The sequence below is a fragment of the Phoenix dactylifera genome, unplaced genomic scaffold, assembly GCF_009389715.1.
Source record: "Phoenix dactylifera cultivar Barhee BC4 unplaced genomic scaffold, palm_55x_up_171113_PBpolish2nd_filt_p 001060F, whole genome shotgun sequence".
NCBI lineage: Eukaryota > Viridiplantae > Streptophyta > Magnoliopsida > Arecales > Arecaceae > Phoenix > Phoenix dactylifera.
The window spans coordinates 69,381-95,557 of record NW_024068409.1 but is presented as its reverse complement, the minus strand read 5'-3'; the positions used below and the strand labels follow the sequence as shown (position 1 = coordinate 95,557).

General features: G+C 36.0%; 1 protein-coding gene across 2 annotated transcripts; it reads left to right on the top strand.

Moving 5' to 3' along the window:
• Positions 1 to 568: 568 nt before the first annotated feature.
• LOC103698719 (leucine carboxyl methyltransferase 1 homolog) lies at positions 569 to 20,232 on the top strand. 2 transcript variants are annotated; one of them, XM_039121402.1, is made up of 14 exons: positions 608 to 816; positions 1,376 to 1,462; positions 5,454 to 5,542; positions 5,646 to 5,788; positions 6,117 to 6,164; positions 6,465 to 6,546; positions 14,430 to 14,532; positions 15,436 to 15,556; positions 15,646 to 15,693; positions 17,198 to 17,281; positions 17,406 to 17,470; positions 18,538 to 18,589; positions 18,735 to 18,773; positions 19,854 to 20,002. In XM_039121402.1, exons 3-14 carry the CDS (start codon positions 5,476 to 5,478, stop codon positions 19,938 to 19,940), a joined length of 939 nt encoding a protein of 312 aa, XP_038977330.1. In that variant the 5' UTR covers positions 608 to 816; positions 1,376 to 1,462; positions 5,454 to 5,475; the 3' UTR covers positions 19,941 to 20,002. The 2 variants fall into 2 exon arrangements, with proteins under 2 accessions (XP_038977329.1, XP_038977330.1); XM_039121401.1 differs by lacking the exon at positions 1,376 to 1,462 and having other exon boundaries at positions 569 to 816; positions 19,854 to 20,232.
• Positions 20,233 to 26,177: the final 5,945 nt, after the last annotated feature.

Genomic DNA, 26,177 nt, shown 5'->3' with positions numbered 1-26,177 from the left:
AATTTATCCAAGGTGCCTGCGTTGGCTGTCTCTCTTCTTTCTCGGCCTACAATACGGTCTCCTACACCTCTAGGACCGATTCAGCACTTCAGTCTTCTACAGGCCGTCTTCACATGCTTTGTAGTTAATTATGGCTAAGGTTCAATCTTTCAACATGTTTTTCTATGTAATGGCCGAATTCTACTTGTTTAGCTTGTCTCCACCCTTAGTGCGATATATGACAACTGAACTCTACTTAGTCCAATAAAAGTCATGTGATTCTCGCTTGCCATGATTCCATTAAAATTGATTCACATGGTGCTTGCTTTCGGCTACTAGCTATATTGTTGAGTTGGGGTGTAAACACTTTTAATTTTTTAGTATTAGAATCAGACTATCTTTATTGATAATATAAGTAGATGACTGCCATTTGCTTATGCCTGCTTAACAATACTAGTAATCTTTATTGTTAAAAGGTCAAGTCTTCACCTTCTGTTGAAGCCCGTTTAGACCTCTTTGGATTAAGCCCAGTTCGGCCCACATCTCTGAAGACAAGGGGTGCTCTGGACCCACGGCGCCCCGCGGCCCCCCACCTGGCCGTTCCACCCTTCCTCCCTCTTTCGTCTTTGTGTTATACTTTCGATCCCTCCGGTTTGGAATTATATCCTTTCCTAAATCCAGACACAGGATAGTGTTGCTATCTTGAAGGATTTTTTCCCACTCAAAGGCGAATCAGCGAACTGCGCAGCCGATGGAGAGAGCAGCGGCCGATTCCCGCAGCAGCGGCAGCACCGCCGCCGTTCAAGCGACCAACGACGATGCTGCCGCCAGCAAGCTGTGCGTGTCCATCACCCCTCTTCTTTCTTTTCCCTCTTTCCCTTCCAATCCAAAGAACATAACAAAATTCATAATATCAGTTAGATTCTTCGTCATGATTTCTATATCTTGAACTCGCTGATCCCGTTGTTCCCATTCTTAATACAAATACTTTTGCTCCTTTTGTTTTTCTTATTCGAATTGCTTCACTTTTTATATTTGTAGGCGTCGATGTTCTCATGGCATAACTTGATTGGGTTGATATCTTAGGCATGGCGTGCTGTTTTAGATCGATATTGTTTTAAGCTTCATAATTTATATGCTTCAATCTAAGATGCCCTGTTTCTACGCCAGAATAAATCTTCTATAGAGGTACGACAACTATGATAGGAAACAAAATTAAAGAAAATAGGCAGAGTTGCGGAGTGGAAAATCCCTAAATTTGAGGTAGAACTGTATATAAAGTATGGGATTGTTTGGGCGGTCATGCAGGTGGTAGATTCATCATCCACATAGAAACTTCTATCTTCTCCATTTAAAATTGGTGATTTATGCATGTTTGGATGTTGTATGTTGCTAGGTAATGGGACAGATTGGAGCATTTGGAGTTCAGGTTCTGTTTAGAGAAATTGGAAATACAAAACATATGCAAATGCTTGCAGATAAGGTATTCTGTAATATGTAGGAGTTATTGCTGTTGCTAAATTTTGAGGATTTGAATCGGGGATTTCTTGGTTTCTGTGCTGTAGTGTGTGGTTTTAATGTCACAAACCCTCTGGTTATCAATTGTTCCTCAGCTTTGGTAGACATTGTTTTTATGTCAAAGGTAGCTTATTGGAGCATCCAAGTAATGGCTGAATGATTTGTTTTGGTAGTTAATGAATCCAGGCTCTTCCTTGACTAGTTGAATTTGTGTGGTGGGAGGAAGTTGAATGGTTTTATATTGGTCATTGAATTATGAGTCTCGTGCTAGTGTCATAGTGGGAAACTAGAAGTTGAAAACATTTGATGCTTTACAATAACTAAGGGGAATGTTACTAAAAATGTTGCGTAATTATGGCCAAAATTAAGGAGGATAAATAATTTAATAGGACATTAAAAGGGATGATGTGTCAACTAAATGAACAATTAAAAGAAATGGAAATTAGTAGGATATTAAAAAAGAATGGTGTGGCCGCTACATATGGTTGATTTCTTCTGTGATTTCTCTGAGAACTTTGATGAGTTTTAGAGAGGGCATGACTTTCTCTACTCTATCCCACTGGTATATACGGAGAAGGTATGTTTGAAAAATTGTTGATGCTTGATTGGCAACCACAACTTCTTAGTTTCTTGGCACATTATAATAAACAGCATATATCTTTGCTACCTGCTGCTGCCGCCATTAGTTTTGGTGCCTTAATAGCAGCAACAGTGGCTTAAAAGGATGAAATAAACAGATAAAAAAAGAGGGAAAGGTTTGTAGAGGGAACAGGAGTAACAGAAGGTGGGAGAAGAGAATATAGTGGAAAGGGAAGGGGGAGGCTTTTTTTTTTTTTCCTTCTGCTAATACTTCTGTCATTGTTGGATATCACCATCGGATTCCACTGCTGTCAGATGCAATAATCATATTAGGTCCATGCTGAGATGCTGAATCTGTGTTGGTGTTCTTTTCGAATTTCAATTGTCAAGTGATTAAATTTGGTGGATGAATGGTTTTGAAGTCATCTGACCTTGGATGTTGATATGGTTATGCTCTTATATTTTGGATATGAATACATATAATTTAATGAACATTTGTATAATCTGGATTTGGATAAGATTGTCATTATGTCTTAATTAATGGGCATGGATGTAAAAAAAAAAATCTTTATAAAACAAAACATAATTTCATGAAGATTTAACCAACATTATTATGTAGTTTTGCTAAAAATCCATATGATCGGAACTTATTATGCATGAGATGACAAGAAAGCATATGAGACAACTTATTAACTTGACTAGTGCAACTTGAACTGGGTTGATGTAAACCCTACCAGAGCCAACCCATTGTTTGGCCGAGTTGAGTAATTGTGCATCTAGCTGAGGCCAGGCTTGGGTTGGAAAATGTCAGCTTGATTTGTTGATGGGTTAATTCAATATGAAGCCTTGGGCAACCTGGAATTCATTTTCAGATCTGACTTATTGAAACTAAATCCATACCTCTTTTACGGGCCTCCTACCTAGCATAACCTTTTGCTTGATGAAAGTAAAGATGGTTTCATGATCAAAATGCTGTGAGGAGTTTAAGATACAACAATGAACCAACTTGATAGATCCGACCCCAATTCCGTTTGGTTGAACTATAGGAGGCATGTGAATTCCAGGTTTGTGTGGTTGGCTCCATATTGGTATAAGCTGGGCTCCAGATGTGATTTGATTGATTGGATAAGTCTGTTAGCCTTAAGTCAATCCAATTTACTCTTATTGAACCTCTATTTTGTATAAGAAATCTTCCACATTCCCAATTGTATTTATTTTTATTTAAATTAGATATGGTTGTATTCATGTCAAGTTCATATTTCATGTCATCCTACAAGGACAAATATAAGCTTCAAGATCTGAACTATGCAAACATTCATGTGCGTGCCTGCAATACAAATAGAATATGGATTTGTTTATGCACATATCTGAGCCATATCCACTCCATTTATTTTTCTATATAAAAAACTAAAATTCCTTTTTAATTATTTGGATAGTGAGATTATTTTGCATTAATTTAATGAACATCTTAGGAGTGTTTAGATATAAGATATCTTGCAAATTTATTTAAAAAAGCAGGTCATTAGGTGTTTAAAGTGAGTGGTTTATGTACTTTTGTAAGAAGGTCATTAGTTTGGAGTAAGTTCAAAAAGCTTTCCATTATAGAGTTCTCCTTAAAGGTTTCGACCCGGGAATCACACCTAGCGTTTACTAGGAACAACACCTAGTAAAGAGGAAACACTCCTTCAGGAGCTTGACATCTCACCAAATTTAGGACCTAGACAGGTTATTTAGCGTACAATGTTACATGCCTTTACAAAGGCCATCTTCTCTCCTTTTATAAAGGAGGTTTGCAATTAAAATACCTCAGAAACAACTAATTAATGGTTATCAGTGAATTGGATTAAGTTGTCATAGGAAGGAGCCAACTAGCAGTTAGTTGGCTATTAGCTAAGTAATTCTTGTCAATGGGTTGACATTGAGCTATCAAAAGTTGGTAGAATCTTCTAGCCTATGGGTTTGGCCTTGGCAGCCTGGTGGACTTTGGTCTTAAGTCTTGGGCTAGTAAAGCTCCCAAATCAAGCCTGTTTCAGTTTCTTTCCATATAAGTGCAGATTTTTTCTTATAAAATTTCATATGTTGTTAAGCATGTCTATCAGTGGAGCAGGCTGAATCTACATGAGCAAGATAATATTGCTTTAATGATCCATACCCATTCAAAACCATGTGCCAATCACTTTTCTTTAGTTAATTGAATACAAATACTAGAAATACCCTCACAAACTTTCCTAGGCATAATAAGATAAAAATATAGGGGCAATAGCACTTATCTAGTCCATGCAGAAAGAAGAAAATAAGATGAAGAAGCTACCAAAACCCTCATGATATTGCCTGGTAAAGGGAAAAAAATTGAAAGAAACAAGAAGAAGAACCTACCAGTTTTCAGTTCATACTCACACCATGTTTGTGCATACCTTTAATTTGTTGCAAATCATATATTAATTACCTTCATGCTGTGTTCGGGGGGAGTTAATTTCGATCATTGGCTTCTATGGTAGAATCAGTCGGGCAGCTATATGTAAACTACGACCCAAGGTCCGCCGTACTGATTGTACAGACGTACCGATGGGCGTCGGTATCGGTACGGTACCAAAACAGTGTTGAACCGAACCGGTACTGTACCGACGAAGATAAAAAAAAAAAACCTCACGGACGCGCGTGGCATTTAATGCCACTTTGTGGCATTGAATCTCCCGCGCGGGGCAGCGCGCGCTCCCCGCATAGGCGAGCTGTCCCACGAGCCCGTGTGGGCGTGCACGCGCTGCCATGTGCGCGGGCGTGACTCCCAGTGTGGAGAACTGCGTGGGCGAGGTTTCCAGCGCAGAAAACCGTGCGGATGCTCTTTTCCGCAAGCGGGGCGCGCTTCCCCGCGCGCAGGGTTTCGCGTTTGGGCCAGTGCGAACTGGCCTAGTTCGCACCGGTACCGGCTTGTACCGTGCGAACCGGGCCGGTTCCCACCAGTACGGGTATGTACCGGCGCAAACCGAGCCGATTCGTACCGGTACACGTACGGAACCATTCGGTTTTGATCCTTTTGGGTCGGAATTGAAATTATATACCGTACCGACCGGTTCCGGTTGGTTCAGCGTACCATGCTACGACCTACAAGATTATGATGGCAGCACCACCGTCCTGTCCATATTGACCCTTATATTTCTCACACTTACTTACGTAAAATGCATGTCAGAAGCATATTGTGTTGCAGGCATCTTGCTATCATATGTTTTTCTGTTTGGCATATCAGTTGCTACAGTCACTGTCTTTTATCCATTATGTGATTCTGCTCTACTTTTAACTTCTTTGCAGATGAAGTTCTATTAAACAGTTATTGTGACCTTCTATTGCTAGAACTAATTATTATATTGTTGCTCACAAAGGTCCTGTGTGAATAAAGGATACATGAAGGATGAATATGTTCACTTGTTTGTTAGAAGACCTGTAAAGAGAGCGCCCATAATCAACCGTGGTTCGATTTCCTGCATCTGGACCTAGAAATCTGTTATTTCTCATCTTTCAGATTATTCAATATTAATAACTTTTCATGTGGTACTTCAAATGGCATTTTTAAGGGTACTATGCTCGTTGGGTTGCTCTCCGGAAGCTCCTTCTTCAGTTTCTCAAGTCCGAGAGACACAACAATGACAACATTCAGACAAAGAAACAGATTTTGTCTCTTGGAGCTGGCTTTGATACAACCTACTTTCAGTTGGTGGTGCGTGACACTCTTTCATCTAATTTGTGTATCTAAATTGATTCCAACTATACTTGATGTGTATTTCTGTTCTTTATGATGTTAATTCAAATCTCATAACCAAGAAGAGACTGTCTCAGTGTTTTGGGAGCGTGGAATGAGTTGGTATCCAGGGAAGCAGATGCTCTCTGATCATCTTTTGCACCTGATATTAATTTAATTTTATAAATTAAAATACATAACAAATTCCAATCAGGTTTTCTGAGTCTTCCTTTCTTGCTCGGTCTGCCACTAATATCCTGGTCTTTTTACTGAATTTATTTTATCTTATTTTATCTTATTTTTACAGAATGAAGGGATTGCACCACATCTTTATGTAGAAGTGGATTTTAAGGAGGTATGAATTTAAAGCATGAGAATTTTATAATAATCGATTAGTGAATGTTTAGTTCATTTTTGTACCCTGAGTATCTTTTGCTACACTAGATGAAGAATTTGTAGTTTTTGGAGATAAAAATTATAAATGCCCCTTCCATGATTTTTTCTTTTGAAGCGTACATTTTATTTTAATTGTTCTAGATGTTCTAATATCCTGATCAGCATGCCATCCCAAGTTATAAGTGTCTTCTGAAGCATTAATTTTTTTCAATTCCATTACAAATGTATGTACATATTTGATTCTTTTCATTTTTATTAGGTAACCAGTAAAAAGGCAGCTCTCGTAGAACGCTATAGCCTATTAAGAGACAAAGTTGGACCAGAAGCATCCATTTCAATAGGTAAGTCAACTCTTGTTAAAACAATGTTTTTCAACAGTTGTTTTATCATCATATTTTAATCTACTTGTGCTGCAATTCCTTTTTCTCTCCTTAATTTTTGTGTTTCTGCACTTTAAATTCACTGACCATTTATCTTCATAGATGCATAATCATAGAAGTAAAAAACATATATTGGCTGAATTTTATTCATAGGAATTATATACAAAGAAAAAATGGGAAATAATGGCTACGAGGATTTAATGACAAAGCAATTAATTGCTATGTTATCCAATACTCCATAAAAATCTGAGTTACAAAAAATACCTCATCACTTGTCAAGTCCATATGACACTCAAGTAACAGACAATATATTAAATCCTTGTGGAAGTTAAGTTATCAAAGTAGGGAATTGCAGCATGTCAATGCTATTTGAAACTATATCTGGTGGCAGATGCGGAGGATGTCTGTATATCAGAAAATTTGAACTGTTTATTGGATGCTGTAAAAAAAAGCCATTAACTAGTTATGGTCTGCAGTCTGGGGTCTTGGGAGGGGCATTCAAGGGACAGACCTAACTTTTGTTTTTTTTTTTCCTTTTTTGCACAAAGTGGCTGCTCCAAGACTTGAACCCATGCCATTGCATTTGGTAGTACAAGCCTTTTACCGTTGTTCCAAGCAATGACCCCTTGTTTATTGGATGATGTGAACATATTAATTTGAAACCTGATAAATTATTTTTGTTATAGATTAGGGCTCAGTTTTTCACTTGAGGAAGATTTATGTAAGTATCTTCCTTAGTTAAGCTCTTGGAATGCTTTCACTTGATATTCATGTTTGTTGGGCAAAATTATGAAGGGCTGTTATTCTACAGATGTAGCATGAAGTTTCTTTAAAACTGTTGTAAAAATAAACTTTGTTGATCAAGTTTCTTCTTCTTCCTTTGTTTTGAAATGGAGAAAAGATGGCGTCCTTAAATTTGATATATGCTATATGTTTAGGAATTTAGGTGGATTTGAAGGATTAGTAGGCCATGTTTTGCATATGGAATAAAAATCGAACAAGATCTGGGAATAAGAATTTGAAATAGAGATGTGAATGGGCTGGATTCAGGTCATATCCATCATGTGTCCATACCCAAACTCAATATGAAAAATCAAGTTTGGATTTGGTTTCAGGTCCATCAAAATGAGTAAGCTCCAAACTTGCATTGAGTTTGGATTTGAGTTTTTTTTTCTTTTTTTTTTTAGGTTTGATCTGGCACATGATTTTAGTAGGTCCAAGGCTCAACATTTTGCAAAACTAAAAGGACTCTTATCACAATTGTTTGTGACAGATTGCAATATGAAGGAAGCATGATATGGGAAGTGAATGATTGTTTTTTGGAAAAAGTCAAATCACCTTTGAAAAAGTTTAAATTTTAATTTCTATATATGTTTAATTTGATTGAAACATAATGAAAATCCAATGTCGGTTGGGATTTGGAACTAAAATAGCAGTGGGCAAGAGTTAAGGAGAGCACACATGCGAAAAAAATGTAAATCCAAATATGAAGAAAAGGAATTGACACAAATCATGGAGCCAATTTTCTTTATATTCCTATACTGCATATATAGTTTGCTTTTCCAGTATTTGGGTTATTTGGTTTTTGGATTCTAACGTAGCTAAATCCAAGTTTTTTGGTTCATATGCAATCAGATTCTATATATAGAATCCGAATTTGATCCAATAAGGTTATCGAAAAATTATATGTATCGATACCGATTATATAAAATAATCGGTTGGTTTATCAAAGTTTTGGGTACCACTTGCACCCCTAATTTTAAACTCAAGATACACGCAAGTATCAGTCACTGGCTGGTACAATATGTCCTGTGGTTTTTGTGGGGGAGGGGGGTACATGCTTAGCACAAGGCTGATTCAAATGAGCCAAGAAAAAATGAAGCACTAACACTATGCGCTACTTTGGGTGGTAGAGGTTGATATGGGATCAGTTTACCTGTGGAACCCATCTTGTGGGAGTACTGGCACCTAGTGGCATAGTACGTACGGAGTAGTATCAGGCCGGTATGGCTGATGCCTTAATCCTTGGAATAAAGTAATTGATTGCAATGCATTTAATGGCCTGAATTTGCTGATCTAAAGTTCTTTAGTTCTAGGCCTTGGACTGAATTTTTTAGGCTCTTTTTCTTGATTTGTTTGTAGTCCAATAATAGTCAAGTATGTGTCATGAGATCTTTAAGTCCTTAAATGTAATTGGTACCATTTATGTCCAAGCATCGTGAGTAGTGATGCTAGAGTACAATCGGTTGTTAGGGTCCATAAGTAGGTTCTTTTGGAGATTCTTTGGGGCATTTGTTTCTATCTTCATAAAGAGTCCCAAAAGTAGCCGAACCCAACAAGTTTGGGATTAAGGCTTAGTTGAGTTGAGTTTGTAAAGAGTCCCAAAAGCATTGAAATTCAATAATTTGTTGGTCAAGTTTCGGAATTTTTATAAAGAGGGTGAGCAAAAGAGAATGTATGATGGTTTTTCATATAAAAGAAATTGAAGTTTAAGGTCAGGTTCATCACTTACTTCTCTCTCTCTCTCTCTGCGCGCCGCACCCCCCCCTCCATCGCTCCCTCTCTTTGATATCTCTTTTTCCCTCTCCTCTATATCATGTTTTTGTTGTCTTTTATTTTGCTTGTATGTCTCTACTCTGCATGCACTATTCTGAATTTTCCATTTCGCTGACAAAACCCTAGGAAAGGGTTACTTGACCTGTTATTTTCCTTAATCTGGGATATTGGTCTCTGTTGTTGCATATAAAGGTTCTGGACAGCAATCAATCAAACTAGACCTATTCCTACTCCAGTGCATTCATTAGGTCCTTCCATGTATTGCAGGGCATCCCCTATTAGTCTGCATCAATTTGGTCTCACAGCAAAAGAGTTCTACCTTGTCTTCTTCTTTCTTGATCTTCTATTTGCCTCTTTTTTCTTTCCCTTTATCATAATAAAGAATGAGGAGTTGGGTGTCAAAAGCAATGATCTTCTGACATCTATCAATAATGATGTGCGGTCAGTAATGCTACAGCAACTTGATTGTAGCAGCATTTAAATATTGAAAAATTCCTTGAGGCGAGACCACAGGTCAAGAGTTGCAAACCTGAAGAACCATTAAAAATGATGAATCTAGAATTGAAGGTTCTTCATATGGTGAGTCTATGATCGAGAATATATGTAAGATTTGTGATTATGCAGATTTATGAAATGAGAATCTTGTGATCGTTGATCCATTAGATATCTCCATTGCAAAAGATTAAAACAGTGGATGATTTATAGCGTTTTCATCATCAATCAAAGGGCACTAGAACAACCAACTAGCAACATGATAGCATGAAAGTCCTATGTGGGCCTCCATCATCAAATCCTGATGATCCAACGGTTGAGTATGAGGATGAATCATCTGGATCTTGGGTTGAGATTTATGCAACAGAAGCGAATGATTTTGGAGTAGATTTTAATGCATTTAATGGTCTGAAATTTGCTGATCCAAAGTCATTTAATTATAGGCCTTAGACTAAAACCCATAGTGCTTTTGCCCTTAATTTGATTAGAGTCCAAAAACAACCAGTGAACGCTGTCATAAGATCTTTGAGTCATTAAGTTTTGGAGGTCTGAAGGTAGATAGGGTAATCAGTTCTGTACACATCGCTTTTTGGCATAAATAATGATGCTACAGTACATTGGGTTGTTAGGGGTCGATAGGTAGCTTGTTTTGGAGATTCTATTGAGGGAATTCTATCTATCAAGGAACCCCCAAAGACTGAAATTCAGTAATTTGTGGGTCAAGCTTGGGAATCTTTATAAAGGGTTTCGAGCGAAAGATAATATATGCCGGTTTTTCTTGTGAAAGGAATTGAAGGTTCAAGGATCCTTCCCTCTCTCTCTATCCCCCTCACCCTGATATCTCTTCTTCCCCCCTTTAGATGACCCTTCTCTTATCTTTATGTATAATTATATGTCTTTATTCTGTATGCACAATTCTGAATTTTAGTGATTAGTAATACATCAATATAAATCCTATTGTTTATCCTTAGACGGTACTGAATTTTAGTAATACATCAATATAAACCCCGTTGTTTATCCTAAGACCCTTTAACACTTAGTTCCTCTTATCCATTCCTATCACAAAACCCTAGGTTGGGTTTATTTGGTGTTGTTATTTGTCCTTGATCTTGGAGATTGACCATTGCCGTCCCCTATACAGGTTCACGACAACAAGCAATCTAACTAGACCTATTCCTACTCCAGTGCATTCCCTAGGTCCTTTGATGCATTGCAGGCCATCCCCTATTGGTCTTGCATCACCCGGTTGGGATTATTCAGAACAGCATTAGATATAGTTTACCTTCAAGAATTTGAAGAGTTTCCGAGTAAGACAGTGTAGCCAATATTGTTGATTAGTTGCCATGGAAAGTGGTCCGGAAAAATGGTAAGTTTACAATTTTTTATTTTCTTTCTCTTGCACTAATATGTGGCTAGTATTAGAAGGAAATATTGGAAAATTTGTTGGAGCTGATTAATACTCATCAGAGCTGATTGTTGGCTGCAATTGTTTGTTACTGATCAAAGTTGACCTAAGACATATGTAATCATCAATAGCTAACATGGACCACATTAGTGATAATTGACTGATACTCATCATAGTTGCCTGATTGGACATAATTGTTCGCCACTAATTTTATTATGTAGTTGATCATCACTGACTTATTTTTGTTAGATTGTCATTGATTTTGCTGATGGTGACCAAAGTCAACAAAACTCAGCCGGTTTAGACATTGACAGGTTGCTAAATCTCGTTAAAGTTGACCGATCTTGGACAGCACTTTATAGGCTATTCGACCATTAATCTCTGGTCAACATTAGTTAAGCATTAGTGGCAAGGCAAGTGGTACTTTATACTTGTTATGTTTTTGCTAATTGATGCTAGGTAAAATACATGAACTAAACAAATGATAGCTGTGTCAGCAAAGTCACACATGCAGTGTAGCCAAGGTTTGAGGATTTGGTTTCTTTCTTAGATCTGCAAATAATGTTCCACTTTTTAAGCAGTTTTGATGGGTTTAAGTTTTCCTTTTTTAATCAAAATTTAAAAAACAATCAGAATAAAGTCATGAAGCAAATGTTGCTCTTGTTGCATTACTTCGTGGATCCCATAAGTGGCTTTTGTGGAGAAGATCATGTGGAGCTCGGCTTTGATGATGTATTGAACAAGTGAAATCAGATATCTCTTTGATGGAATGGGAATTACAAATTATGTTCTGTAAAAGTAGGTCTTGTGAGTCAGTTCTGACTCCTTCGTATATGTGGCTTGCTGGAATCAATGCAGTGGTTAATGATCCCATCCTGACTATACATTTGTAAGTTATCAGTCCATATGGAAACAAATGCAGCTGAAGCTTGGCCATTACTTTGTCCATTGAGGATCTTATGATAGTGTGGATCCTAAAGGTGGATGAGTTTTTTTGAAGTCTGTGGAGCATTATTATTGTGGTTCATATGTGCTTGGATGGGCTTTCATACTTCAGGTGAGAACTTAATTAATCGAAGAATGCTTCACCATCCCCGCTTTAGTCCTTGTGTGCGTTGATTGGTAAGTTGGCACAGGGGGCCTGCTTGTCTCCCATGTGACCCCCGAATACCACACCAATCCCTGACTGCTATGGGGAACTGGTGCTCTCAGCAGGGAGTGGAGTGGTGCTGGCAATCAGCACTCTAATTAATTTACAAGAGGTCAATCTGTTTTTACTGATGGACATATTGGTTTAAAATTGTGCTGTTTTCTTTTCTTTTTTATTTATCTTTTACCTTTTTTTCATAAATTAGTTTCAAATTTAGTTGTTTCCTGTGGTGATAAAAGGTATACTCTCTTGTTCTTTCCCTTTGTCTTCCTATTTGTTTCACCTGTTCTTTTCTGTAACAAATGCCATTTGTACCAGTCATAAAATTAAAGTTCGAAACATTCACAATCCAAAATCATCCATTGATTCAATTGTGCCCTCATCCACAAATCCAACAGAACCTGGAAAACTGTTATAAACCATCCCAAGGACTGCGGATAAGCCAAATAATTTTGAAGAATGTGTTTTGATTCAAAATGTTGCTTGTAGTACTAGTTTTCTTTGTTGTCATATAGCAGCTCATAATTGTGTTATAACAACATTGTAAGTATTTTGTCTTTAAACAATGATCTTAAAGATACATTTGATTAGTGGCAGTATCAGGAGTTGTTTTTATGGCCATTACATGATGCCACTGTGGTGGTTCCAAAATTATATTTTAAGAAATTATAATTTATATTATACAATGTATGCTAATTATCAATGGAAATGTCTTGAATGAAACTGTTATCTACTACTGTATATATGTATATATGTATAAAACTGTTATAGACCATCCCAAGGACTGTTGACAAGCCAAATAAGTTTGAAGAATGTATTTTGGTTCAAAATGTTGCTTGTAATGCTAGCTTTCTTTCTTGTCATATAGCGGCCGTGGTATAGCAACATCATGAGTATTTTATATTTAAACAATGATCTTAAAGATACATTTGATTAGTGGCCTTAGATAAAAATGAACAATATAATATTGAACAATTGTAATATCAAGGATTGCATTTATGGCCATTACATAATGCTACTGTAGTGATTGCAAAATTATATTTTTAAGTAATTATAATTTATATTACGTCATTGATGCTCATTATTCAATGGAAATGCATTGAATGAAACTGTTATCTACTACTGTATATATGTAGATAATGGGAAAGGCTTGGGGTTGGCTTCGTGCAGCTGAGCTCCATGCCTGAACTCTCACCTTTTTCCACAGGCCCTGTGTCTAAAGAGGATAAGAAATCCATCCCAAATTTATTTCTTGCATGACCTTCACAGTTTTCCTAAAGAAAATGAACAAAACCAAAGACAAGTGAGTGAAGGAAGGGGAAAAACACTATTAAAGGGGGAAGATATAATTACATCCCCATCTTCGTTTCCTTATCTTTTAAGATAAGATAGATATTAGATGGAGATTATACTTGTAAATGATTTCAATTATGAAAGAAAGAGAGATGTGATTAGAACCATTTTATTAATTACTTTCTTAAAAAAACATGTGGATTGCATGTGTCAAGACCTAATGGTATTATAACATAGGTGACACTTGCTATATATAGTGCAAAAGGCTTGGGCCCAGCTTCGTGCAGCTGACATCCAAGCTTGAATCCTCTCACCTTTTTCCATGGGCCCTATGTCTAAAGAGAATAAGAAATCTGTCCCAAATTTATTTCCCAAATTTATTTCTTACCTATGTCTAAGATTCTGCACAATGCACTGAAAGTTTCTTTTTTTTTTTTTAAATAAAAATGACAACCAAGTGAAGGAACGGAAAAAACACCAGGTAAGGGGGGGAAGATATATTTACATTCTCTTCTTTGCTTTCCTTATCTGCTCATTTTGAAGATATATAGATATTGGACAAAGATTATATTCGTTCATGATTTCAGATATGAAAGGAAATAGAGATGCAATTAGAACCATTTATTCGATATTTTCTTTTAAAAAATCACTTGAATGGCATATGTCAAGATCTGATGTAGCAATAACATTAGTCATTTTAAACAATGAAGCAACCCTGCTATGGATTTGCTTGAGGCCAATAATATTTGTGGGCCATGTATATGTTATATCTTGAGTTTTCTTTGTATGTCTATGCGGGAGCACAAGTTCTTGACTGAGCATGAGACCATTTTACCAGGGATGTGAACTTAAGCTCTTTGTATGATATATTTGTTTAACTTGAGTCATTATGTTGTTATTATGCCTTGTATTCTTGTGCTTTCATGATAGAGTTTTTCATTATGTCAGAAAGAGGTGAAGTGTTAAGTGATCATTACAAGCTACTCTCTGCTGATATACGCGATATCCAAAAACTAGATAGCATCATAGGTCTGGCTCACTTGGATCCCAGGTACATATTCCCACTTTTCCTTATTCTCATATCTATCAAGTCAATGTGGACCATTTATCGCCTTATTTTGATTTAAGTTAAGGTCATAATCAATGACACAATGATAAGTTTCTTTGTTCTTTCGTGTCTTACCTGGACAGTGGCATCCAGCTTCCAGAATCTTTGCCAGATACATATCCAGCTTATAGAAGTTGGTAGAGAGTTGGACTTACAATGAGTTCAATCCACTACAATTAGGTTTTGTTTTTCAACAGAGTACTAAAATAAGTTTGCAAAATATATTTGGAAATTCTTAAGCTTGTTGGAAAGTGTGAATGAGCAACATGTATATTGAAAACCTTAATAAATAATATCTTTAATATTTTTTATTATTTTATTTATATATAATACATTAAACCATGTTTTATGTTTTTTAAAATTATTAAAATAAAAATTTCAATATATATTATTTTGTAAATGAAGATATGGTGATACGTTAAAAGTTATTTAAATTATATTTTGTTCTACGTACATCATCTTTGTCCTCCGTTTTATATCTGACACCTGGACAAGTGCCAGAATCTAATTCTCGAGTCTGTCCATATAACTGTGGTTCTATCTAGATTTTTTTTCTAGATTTATTTTTGAATTTTAAAAGGAAAGCACTTAGTTCGGAAATATAGAATTGTGAGTTTGCATTACTTGGTATTCTACTATTCATTGCAGTTGTTTTAATACATAGAGATTGCACTACTATCATTAAGGTGGGACATTCGGACTTTAGCCTTAAAATTAACATATGTTGCCATGTTTACAAGATATAAATCTAAATGTTAATGTTACTGAGATTTTTCTACTATAGGATGCAAAAAATCTATGTCTGAGAAATATTAAACTGGTTCATTTTGATCATGTTGCCATCAGCCTGCCAACATTTATAATTGCAGAGTGCGTTTTAATATACTTGGATCCAGATTCGACCCATGCTATTGTTGGATGGGCTGCCAAAAAATTCTCGACTGCAGTATTTTTCTTATATGAACAGGTTGATTTCCATTTCATGCCATGATGTCAGCCTACTTTAATAGCTTTTATTTTTGGAGGTATTACAATTTTCCCTGGTTTGCTACTTAGATCCATCCTGATGATGCTTTTGGAGAGCAAATGATAAAAAATCTTGAGGTATTATAAATTATCTTATCATCATGATTGTATTTTTTTTTTTATCTCAGTTGTGTAAGTATTCTATTTTATGAATCTGATATTATTGTCATTGCAGCCAATTGAGCTTTTAATTGTACATGCCAACAGTACGGCAGTGGAGCTAATCAAGAAGTCAAGAAAGACTTTAAACAATTTCTTTATAATTTAAGATGTGCACTAGGTCAGCTGGAAACTTGTGCCCTTCCACAGTTGTTTATGTTGGGGCTCAAGATTTGCTCTGTGCTCCTGAGATTGAACCCTTTCTTCATTGGAAGCACTAAACTTAAAACCTCAGACAGAAATTGCTGTAGTGAAAAATATTCTTTCAAGGAATGTAGTGTAATAGAGGAAAGAAAAGGGGAAAAGAAATAATGAAAAAGAAAGAGAGTGAAGAAATTAGAAGAAAAGGAAACATGAGAAAGAAGGGGGAGAATTGAGGGATGCATGGTCTGTTCTGCAGTCGGAGCTGACATGATTACTGAATAAATATAAGATTTTTTTTAACCTGTTTTAATGGGAAAATTCAATAGTTTGCGGTGGTGCACCTGATGCACTGATATGAACTTTGTATGTGATTGTTGTTCCTACTGTATCAGCTTATAAATTAGCTTTAACCAGACAATTCAAGCAGGATCCATGTTAATCACCTGCTTGCTACCAAATCAGAATCTGAATAAGATGTTTCATGATTTCTTCAATTTTAATATTTAATAGAATCTGTAGCCTGATTTGGTTAATTTTCAATCTAAATGGCATAGGTAACTTTGAATATCTGGTACAAGATTTAATAATACAAAAAGCTGTTATTGACCATCCAAATTGGAGATCCACATCATAGGTCGTGATCTCACTACTAACAATTCTTAGAAACCAAAAACCATGTCTCCAAGACCTTAAACTCATGCATTGGAGAGGGTGCACAAAAAAACAGCTTCAATGACATGGTATGATGTTTTGCTATGATCTAAGTATCAAACCTGTTGGTTCCAGTTTTTAAGTTGTTGATAGGTTCACAAAAAAAAAAAAAAACTAATTTCTTGGACTTACCAAGATTCTCTGACTAAAGTGCTGTTAGGGTCTATGCAAGCTTGCCCCTTTTTCCTAATCAATGCAACCATGTCTATTTTCAATCTTGGAAATAATGTTCTCATTTTAGCTCGACTATCGTCACAACTTATTTCTATTGATTGCCAACATAACATACATATTCAACATTCACCTATGCCCTCTTTTATCTTGAGGTTATAGATCATCAAAAACCACTTTGTAGGCTTTCAATCTTCCTTGGCATAGATTTCAAGTTTCTATTTTTTTTATTTACCCTTTTCTTTAAATATGATCCTGTTAAATATGCTTCTTTTTCATTCTCTGCATTTCTGATAATTGTCTTTACCATGTATTTTTTATTTATTAACTGATGATGTATAAAAAATTGCCCGGACAAATCATAGAAGTGATGTATGCATATTGGCTTGTTTTGCAGAGTCGAGGATGCCCTCTCCTTGGTATACATGCTACACCGAGCTTACAATCTAAGCAGAAACTCTTCGTTGATCATGGATGGCAGGTGTGTTCTTTCAATAGATGGCATTTTTCTAGCAAAAGACTCTCTCTTTGTTAGATATAAACAATGCCTACACATATTGAAGCTAAAATTCATGATCCACTCCCTCTAATATTTGATGATGCAGAGAGCTGTTGCATGGGATATGCTGCAGATATATAATGAATTTATCGAAATTCAAGAAAAACACAGGTAAGATTTTTCTTATTGAATTATACAAAAATTGCTGCAGAGGGTGTAAAACTAACAATGCTGACAACTTTCTTTTAATAAATGCAGTGTGAAATTTAGAAATGTTATTTTGTTTGCTACATGCTAGAGGAAGAAAATGAGCACCAAGATTTGTCTTCACATAAGATTTTCTCATGGTTCATATTCTGTCATTTCCCTCTTGGTTTTTTGCATTTCTTTACTTCACTACTATTCTTATCATCGCCAGACAAACTCCTTACCATGCACGGCTGCATAACAAAATGGGTAGTTGTTCAAGTTATAATATTAGAGTCATTTGTATACATTTTAGGCATGATTACTGAGCACTATATGGGATCCGCACGAAAACATCATTCGGGTCGATACAGGCCCTGAATCGATCCATATCGGCCTAAATTGTACCCTACCACCCGATATTGTCCAAAACTGGGGTGTGTCACATATCGACCCGTACTGCCCAGTTTCAGATGGTACCATGATAAAAGTGAGAAATGGGGTCGGGAGCTATCTCGGTATATGGGGTGCTTACCATGCTATGCTGACCATATCATACTGAATCAGTAACATACCAGTCTGGTGCCTGATTCCGAGACTTCAAATCTTGGTTGGGCTACCACTGAAAGCTGTTTTAAGCTAAATAGTAGTTTCTGGAACTTCATGTTTGTGCTGGACGTTGACTTTGGTGACGTGTGCACACACTAATTTCATTTATGTTGTGCGGTTGGACAGGTTTGCAATATGCAAGTATTTTTCACAAAAAAGTAAAAAATTGATGCAACTCATTTTTCAACTGCAAAGTTGGCTTCTAAATGCCTTCCTTCTTGCTGCTTCTTGATTATTCAGCTCTACTATGATTACCGATGGTATATGACTATCATACTCTATTAAATCTGAATATGGGTAAATTGTATTGCCACAACCTGAGTTTCTGGCCCCAGTTCACTGAAGGCATGAATTGCATTTATGAGTCCAAAACTAAGCATGAAGCTAAAATAAGTCATCCGAATAATAAGGTAATAATAGCCTCTAACTTTACTCTGTTGCAGGATCGAACGGCTAGAGTTGTTTGATGAGTTTGAAGAGTGGTACATGATGCAGGCAAGTGCATGTTTAATATAATGTGGAATGGTTAATGTCATGATTTCAGGTCAACATTGTAGTATCTCATTAGCCTTTACCTAAGTAGCAGCATCTCCATTCATCGTCAAAGGCATTTTCTAATAAATTAATTCTTTTCCTCCAGGAACATTACTGTGTGGCTTGCGCAATTAATGATGCTGAGGTTGGTAGCAAATACATTCAGCAGCTCAGATATCTGAAGTGGATATAGGCATATTTTACTTGCTTCCACTACATGAAAACAAAGATAATAAAACTGAAAACACAAGCATGGATTCTGTATGGCCATACTTTGCCCATGTGATGTGGGCCATGGATTCTTTTTTTTCTCCCTTGTCCCTTTTTCCTTATTTTATAATATTTTTCTTATATTTAAAGTTTCAACATGCAATAGCTTGACAAGTGTAGTCAATATTACAATTCATGTTTTATACAACTACATGGGTGGAATCTTTGAAATGCCTCAAGGCGTCAGAGAGAAGAATGCTACTTTAAAAAAATAGCTTATGCTACAAACCAGTCTAAAGCCAATTCAAGAGAGTGGAATGATGTTTGGTGAGAATATCTAGCCATGAAACCAATGTGTCTGAATGGCTAGGATCATCATTAAAAAAAAAAAAACTATTGTACAATATTTTAGCCACGGGATTTTAGCCTCGAAGGATCCAGGCTCGATGAACACACTGGTTAAGTATAATTTAAAATTCTTTTTTTTTCTCCCTTGTCCCTTTTTCCTTAATTTATAATATTTTTCTTATATTTAAAGTTTCAACATGCAATAGCTTGATAAGTGTTGTCAATATTACAATTCATGTTTTATACAACTACATGGGTGGAATCTTTGAAATGCCTCAAGGCGTCAGAGAGAAGAATGCTACTTTAAAAAAATAGCTTATGCTGCAAACCAGTCTAAAGCCAATTCAAGAGAGTGGAATGATGTTTGGTGAGAATATCTAGCCATGAAACCAATGGGTCTGAATCATCATTAAAAAAAAAAAAGCTATTGTAACAATATTTTAAGCTGGACTTATGGAAGAAGAGATTTTACCTGTTTCTCGATTATCATTAGAATGGACTAGCTATCATAATTAATATCATCAATGCTAATGCAAAAGTTGAATTTTCTGAGTAATGTTTTAGCATCACCAGAGTTGTTGCCCTTACAGAAGAACATTTTAGTTCATCAGCTTATTTTTGATTAAGATTTGTTGACGAAGCTTGTGTTCTACCTGTTCACTTGCAGGGCCTGTTTAGGGATTTTGGATTCTCCAAGGACCCGCATATTAGCAGCCAATCTCAGAAGCTTCATCCTCTGCAGATCAAGGAATAACCATTATTAGTTGGACCGAACCTCCCACAACTGCCGCAAAAAAAAAAAAAAAAAAAAAAAAACAAAGAAAAGATAATTCATCTAGGGATGTATTATATGAAGTCCCATGCATGTGCTGGTGGCATGATAGTATTCTGCAGCGCAGGGTTGTCTAGATTGAAGAAACATGTCTTTTAGCCACCATTCAAGACTATGTTTTGGAAAATTGAATTTTTATTATGCTTTTATGAAATCTCCTTTTTGGGGGGATTGGTTGGCAATTTAAAGATGATCACTCCTTTTCTTCTTCCTCCATTATTTTTTTCTTAGAATTTTAGTGATCAAGTGGGAAGTATTGTTGATCTGCAGGAATCATACTGTGATAACTGCAATATACCTAGAAATTAATGCCACCGATGATGAATGCTGTTTTGGTCAGCAGGGGTGCAGCCTTAACCCTAGCTAATAATCAAAGTGTCAGAAAAGTCTGTACATATATACTATCTTTTTTCTTGGTCCTTTCCCACACAGTACAGTATCGATGAATAACTGGAGACACCATTACCTGATTTGTTCAGAGGAAAATGACATTCAGGAGCAAATAAGTTGCCTCAGCAAAATGAAAATAGTTATGAGTAGCATAATCATCATCTTGGTTAGAGTTGTTTTAGGTAATCAGCCTTGTGGGCTTAGTTTATGTGGCAAATGTATTTTGGTTTGTACATTATTGCTTAAAAATGCCATGACAAATTGATGTATCCCCTGCAAATCGCGTGGTTGTGAGGCATTAGATCTGCTCTGTTGCCCCATTGTGTGGTTTTGAGGTGCTCTCTAACACATCTTAGGCTTGAGGCTTCTCACCCAACTGAACCAAGCTTTGGTGAACATCTTAGGAACACCTATTTTATGAAACTAGCTTTTTCTTTGCATGATGCATGGGTTGCAGTTCTGGGACTGTTACAGAAGGTCTGTATGATATAGTAATTAGCTAACATAGTCCAGAAAGACGAAAGAAAGATAAATAAAAGTATATATGCAAGGCTTCTAGCAGCATTATGACTCACCTATCAAATCCAAACATAATATTGCACTCCATGCTTGGGTAGTTATATCTGCATAGGTCAAATTGTTTAGAAATGAGATAATAAGCCTCAAATATAGAACAAGTCAAAAACATTGAAATTGCTTGATCCCAGTTAAAAACTAAAGTGGTTTAGGCAAATGTTGAGCTGGGGACCAAAATAATATATCAATATAATAAAACTGTTCCCACACAATACAATAGTTATATAATAAAATAGGAAAAGCAGGAACTGTTGAACATCTATATATCCTATGTTACCTAGCACAGGATAGGAAGAATATACTGGATTGTCTTGGCCAATTTTAATCATTGGTAACAGTTTCTTTACATTCTAAAGTAGACTTCAGCTTAAGATTGCCACAAGGTTGATTCGGCTTAATAGTCTAGGATAGCAAAACACTATTTATATAGGTTTGTTGCATGACCAGAAGCATAATTGCTCAGTTTGCATGGGCAAATGTTAAGCCTTGCTGAGAGGATGTGGTTGTTCAGAACATACATCTGTGTCATCTTGGATCTCTTCTTCGTCATCAGAAACATCAGAAAGTGTTGAGGGCAGTGCATAGTTTCTCACAATTCTATGAATACCAATAGGGTGTAGCTCCTGTAATTTATCTGCTGGAAATTTGCTTTGCTATCAATGATTTGAAAAGAATATCATTCATGTACCCCCCAAAAAAAAATAAAAGAATATCATTCACCAATACATTCAAGGAGAATGTCAAGTAAATGCTGCAATTTGGGAAGTAGAAAACATCGGATGAATGCTTAGGTAAAGTAATCCAACTTGTTTGAAACATGTTTAAATTAATAACATAAAAAATTGTAAAATAAAAACTAATGGCATTATTGATAGTATTTCTGTAGGTAATTATTTTCTCTGTATTTTCCGATAATATAAAGATCTAAAATTAATATAATCTAAAGACGGGAAACTATCAGTTCCTTTGAACTGCAATTTGAATACAAATATCATATAGATACATCTGTTTGTATTCAAGTAGAGATAGGATAATAGCAAACGATATTGAATGCTACTTAAGAGCATATGAAGTAACATAGATCTTGCAAAATAAGTATAAATTCAGGACTTACATGGAAGAGTACAAATTCTAAAAGAAAAGAAATATAGAAAGGGTTTACACACTTAATAACAATACAGAGCAGCACAAGAAACAGTGTAAGATGTAGGAGATTCAACAATGCAACGAAGAGGCTAGACTACAGCTTCTTTTTATTATCTCTTCTAAATAAATGTTGTAAGATTATTATCCTTACCTGCAATCGGAGGGAAAGCAATGTATTAAAACAGATAGAGATTATGATTGTGGCTTCATGTTATCATCGGTTGTGCCACTCAGTACCATGGTTGTATTATATCCAGGATTTAGGGTGCGACAGACACTTGCAATAAATTTTTTCTACTGATATCAATTTCCCTTTCAGTTGGATTGCATTTTCTTCAAAGAATTAAATTAGACAAGGAAAAATTTTCTCTCACTAAAGTTGATTTTGCTCTCTCTGCATACCAGTTGAACAAAGACTTAATTTTGGCAAGGAAAAATTTGACTCATTTTTCAGTTGATAAGCAAAGCATACTGCAATGTAGGCCCTTTCTAATCCTATTTTTCATTCCTGTCCTTAATCAAACATAGAGCAGATATCAATGAAAACAATGAATTGTGTTAGATGGCCGTCAGAGGTAGTCCAACGTGAATAGAGGAGTGGAAACAAGAAACCAGATCATACCCATTTAGTCCTGATTCCTAATTGACTACTTAATGGCCACATAGTACTGGCAGTATGTTAGGGTGAGTGACAATATTTTGATTGTATCATTCATACATTACCAATAACAAAAATCCAATGATCAGGCATGGCAGTGCTTATACAGGATACATTCAATAACTCATGTAAATTATGTCTGATAAATGATACAACTTATATTTATGCACTCCTCTGACATAGCACTTCAATCTGATAAGGGAGCAATGCTAAATCCTCATAATGTAAGAACTTAATATGGCACTCAAATAGGGTTAAAAATGGATCGAATATAGATCGGATATTGGTATATCTATATTTTTCAACAAATACGGATACAGATACTAAATGGATATAAAGGTGAAAGTGGATCGGATAATATCCATCTGGATCCGTTTTCGTATTCGAATCTAACTGGATATGGCTAGAAATTTGAGCATCCGACTAATATCCGTATTTGTATCTATATCCGTCAAAGAAAAATGGATATGGATATGGATAGACAACTATCCGATCTGTATCCGAATATCCGATTCCATTTGTAACTCTATGTAATTTTATATGGCATTCACAAACTTTTTTAAAAAATAAATGACCATATTAACATGCTATTAACTTGATTTGTACATACTATTAACCTAGAACCTTAACTAATAAAGTTTCTAGCTATTAACTTCTAATAATTTAATTTAAATGAAAATTAATCTTAAAATGGAATGATTTGTACATCCTAGGACCAAAATGGGCATGGTTTGATCGTGCTAGGGTTCCACCTAATCTCAACCCAAAATTGTTGTATAGTGTAAATCAACTCAACTTAAAACACCATTGTTTGGGACAATTTTTTTTTTACATGTTGTGAACATGGGACAGATATTTAAAAAGCCTTCCATTAATAAAAGTTCTTAGATCATCTGAAATTTTAAATTTAATTTTCAATTTAATTATTTATAAAAATATTAAAGTTATTATTAAAAATATAAGTATAGCATTTGATAATTATAGACCATTTTCTGAGATAAATAGTGCACTCTCTTAAAAAAACTTTCATAGAAATTATCTATTTTTAGGTAATTAAAAAATGCAAAAATGTCTAAAACTTTTGCTAAAGAAAGGATAAATTGATTCAACTACGTTGTAAGGACAATGCACCAATGAATCAATGAATTTGCATTTTATTACATCCATCTCAAAACAGGCACTATTTTGCCTTGGAAATACTATTTGGCATCTTTTTCAAAGAACATTATATGAATAGATGTTTTGGTTAGAAAACATTAAGATCATTGAATGGGTTTCTTACTGCACTCAAAGCTATCAGCCACTAGACAAAACCTTAACTTTCTATCAAATGGGACTTCCTCTCACAAGATCATAGGTCAAATTTTCTTTATTGCATCTCTTTGTTATATCTGTATCAGAGATAAAAGTCCAAAATAGAGAAACTCTCCTTTTTTTTTTTCTTAATTATACAAAGTTCGTGGGCACCTAAAGCCTGCAAGTTTAAAGACTTGGTTTTTGTTCATACACACAGAGCTAGCACTACGTAAAAATATTAAATTCCCGACTTTTATTCGCCGACATGTATTTACTGCTTTACTCTTTGTATTCTCAAGTGTACCTACATATACATCAATACAATGAGTAGACAATTTTCTTCAATTATTGTGCACATTAATCTCTAATTGCTTATGTGTTCTGCTTTCTTCCTTTTTGATACGATGACAAAAAGGGGGAGAAATATATTTAATAGATATGTTAAAGGAATCAATGAAAATCAATAAAAAGAAAACTTTTAAAACACACAATAATTTATTCTTAGTGGATTCGATACCTCGAGGCTCATTATCTCTCTGTTGGGGCTCCTAATGGAGTAATCTCCAGAATCTATTCAAGGGATATTCGGAGATTAGTTGAATCATACTCAAGAACAAATTGGCAGATTTTTTCTCTAAAAACCAAAAATTTAAGTTCAAAAGCTTCAATACACTAAAAGAAAATTCAGAGAATCAAAACAAAGTTGAATGCATGTGTTGAGGGGAAGAATCTGAATTTTTTAGAAAGCAAAATCATTAAATATATATAAGCCAAACAATTGATTGCATGACATGAAGGCTTATATAATTCCAAATGAAAGGGGGAGCTTTAACTTCAAAATTTATTGTTTCACACCTTTCAAGTTTGGATAAATTAAATAACCAGACACTTGAATTCATTTTAAAATTTTATTATAAATCTCCTTGTTTGTTGAGCAATTCACTTTACATATACTCAATGTTTTGTCATCATCAAAAAGGGGGAGATTGTGGAGTGATTGATTATAACCCTATTTGATTTTGATGAGCTCAAAGCATTTGAGTATATCTTATGTGTACTAATGAATTCAATCTAGTGTTTCAGTGAAATTCTCTTAAATTTATGGTTAAATGTCTCTAGATTTGGTTCAAGACATTTTGGATAAGTTAAGAAGTCAATATGAACCAAAGTCTGAGACTCGAGTCGACTCCGGGATATTACGAGTCGACTCCAAGCGTATCAGAAGCACTGGCACAGGCTCGAGTCGACTCTGGAACATTACGAGTCGACTCCGACTGAGAACAGACAGACGAACAGAAAGACCCAACTCAAAATTTGTCAGCGAGTCGACTCCTGAAGAGCGCGAGTCGACTCCGATGCTTGCCGAGTCGACTCCAAAGTAGTATGAGTCGACTCCAGGGAGTTACAGACAAAAAGATAGAGAAGTTATTTTGGACCCTGAGAGCCGAGCCGACTCCTGAGGAACGCGAGTCGACTCCGATGGTTGGCAGGTCGACTTCAAAGGAAGCGAGAGTCGACTCTCAGTGTAATACAAGGCAAAAGTCAGAGAGCAACTTTCAGACACTGAGAGCCGAGTCGACTCCCGCAAAGCCCGAGTCGACTTCGAGACAGCGCGACCCCAAAAGGACAGAAGACAGTATTTTTGTCTCTGAGAGGCGAGTCAACTCCAAGACAGTTCGAGTCGACTCCAAGGCAGCGCTATTCCAAAAAGACAGAAGACTGTTTTTCGGATACTGAGAGCCGAGTCGACTCCGAAACAGTCCGAGTCGACTCCAAGACTGCACGAGCCAAAAGACAGAAGATCGGGAGTTTGGACTCTGAGCGCCGAGTCGACTCCCAGAATTTCCGAGTCGACTCGAGTGAGCAAAGTTGAAGAATACCTCTATGGATTCCTTGGAATGAGTCGACTCCAAAAGTGCCAGGTCAGCTCCAGAGTTTGGGGAGTCGACTCCGGGTTAAGTCGAGTCGACTCCCAGTCGAGAAGTGCACTTTAATTCAAATCCGGAACAGTTGCCGAGCCGACTCCAGAAAAGCATGAGTCGACTCCTGCTGCAGCCGAGTCGACTCCAGATCGCGCGAGTCGACTCCGATCC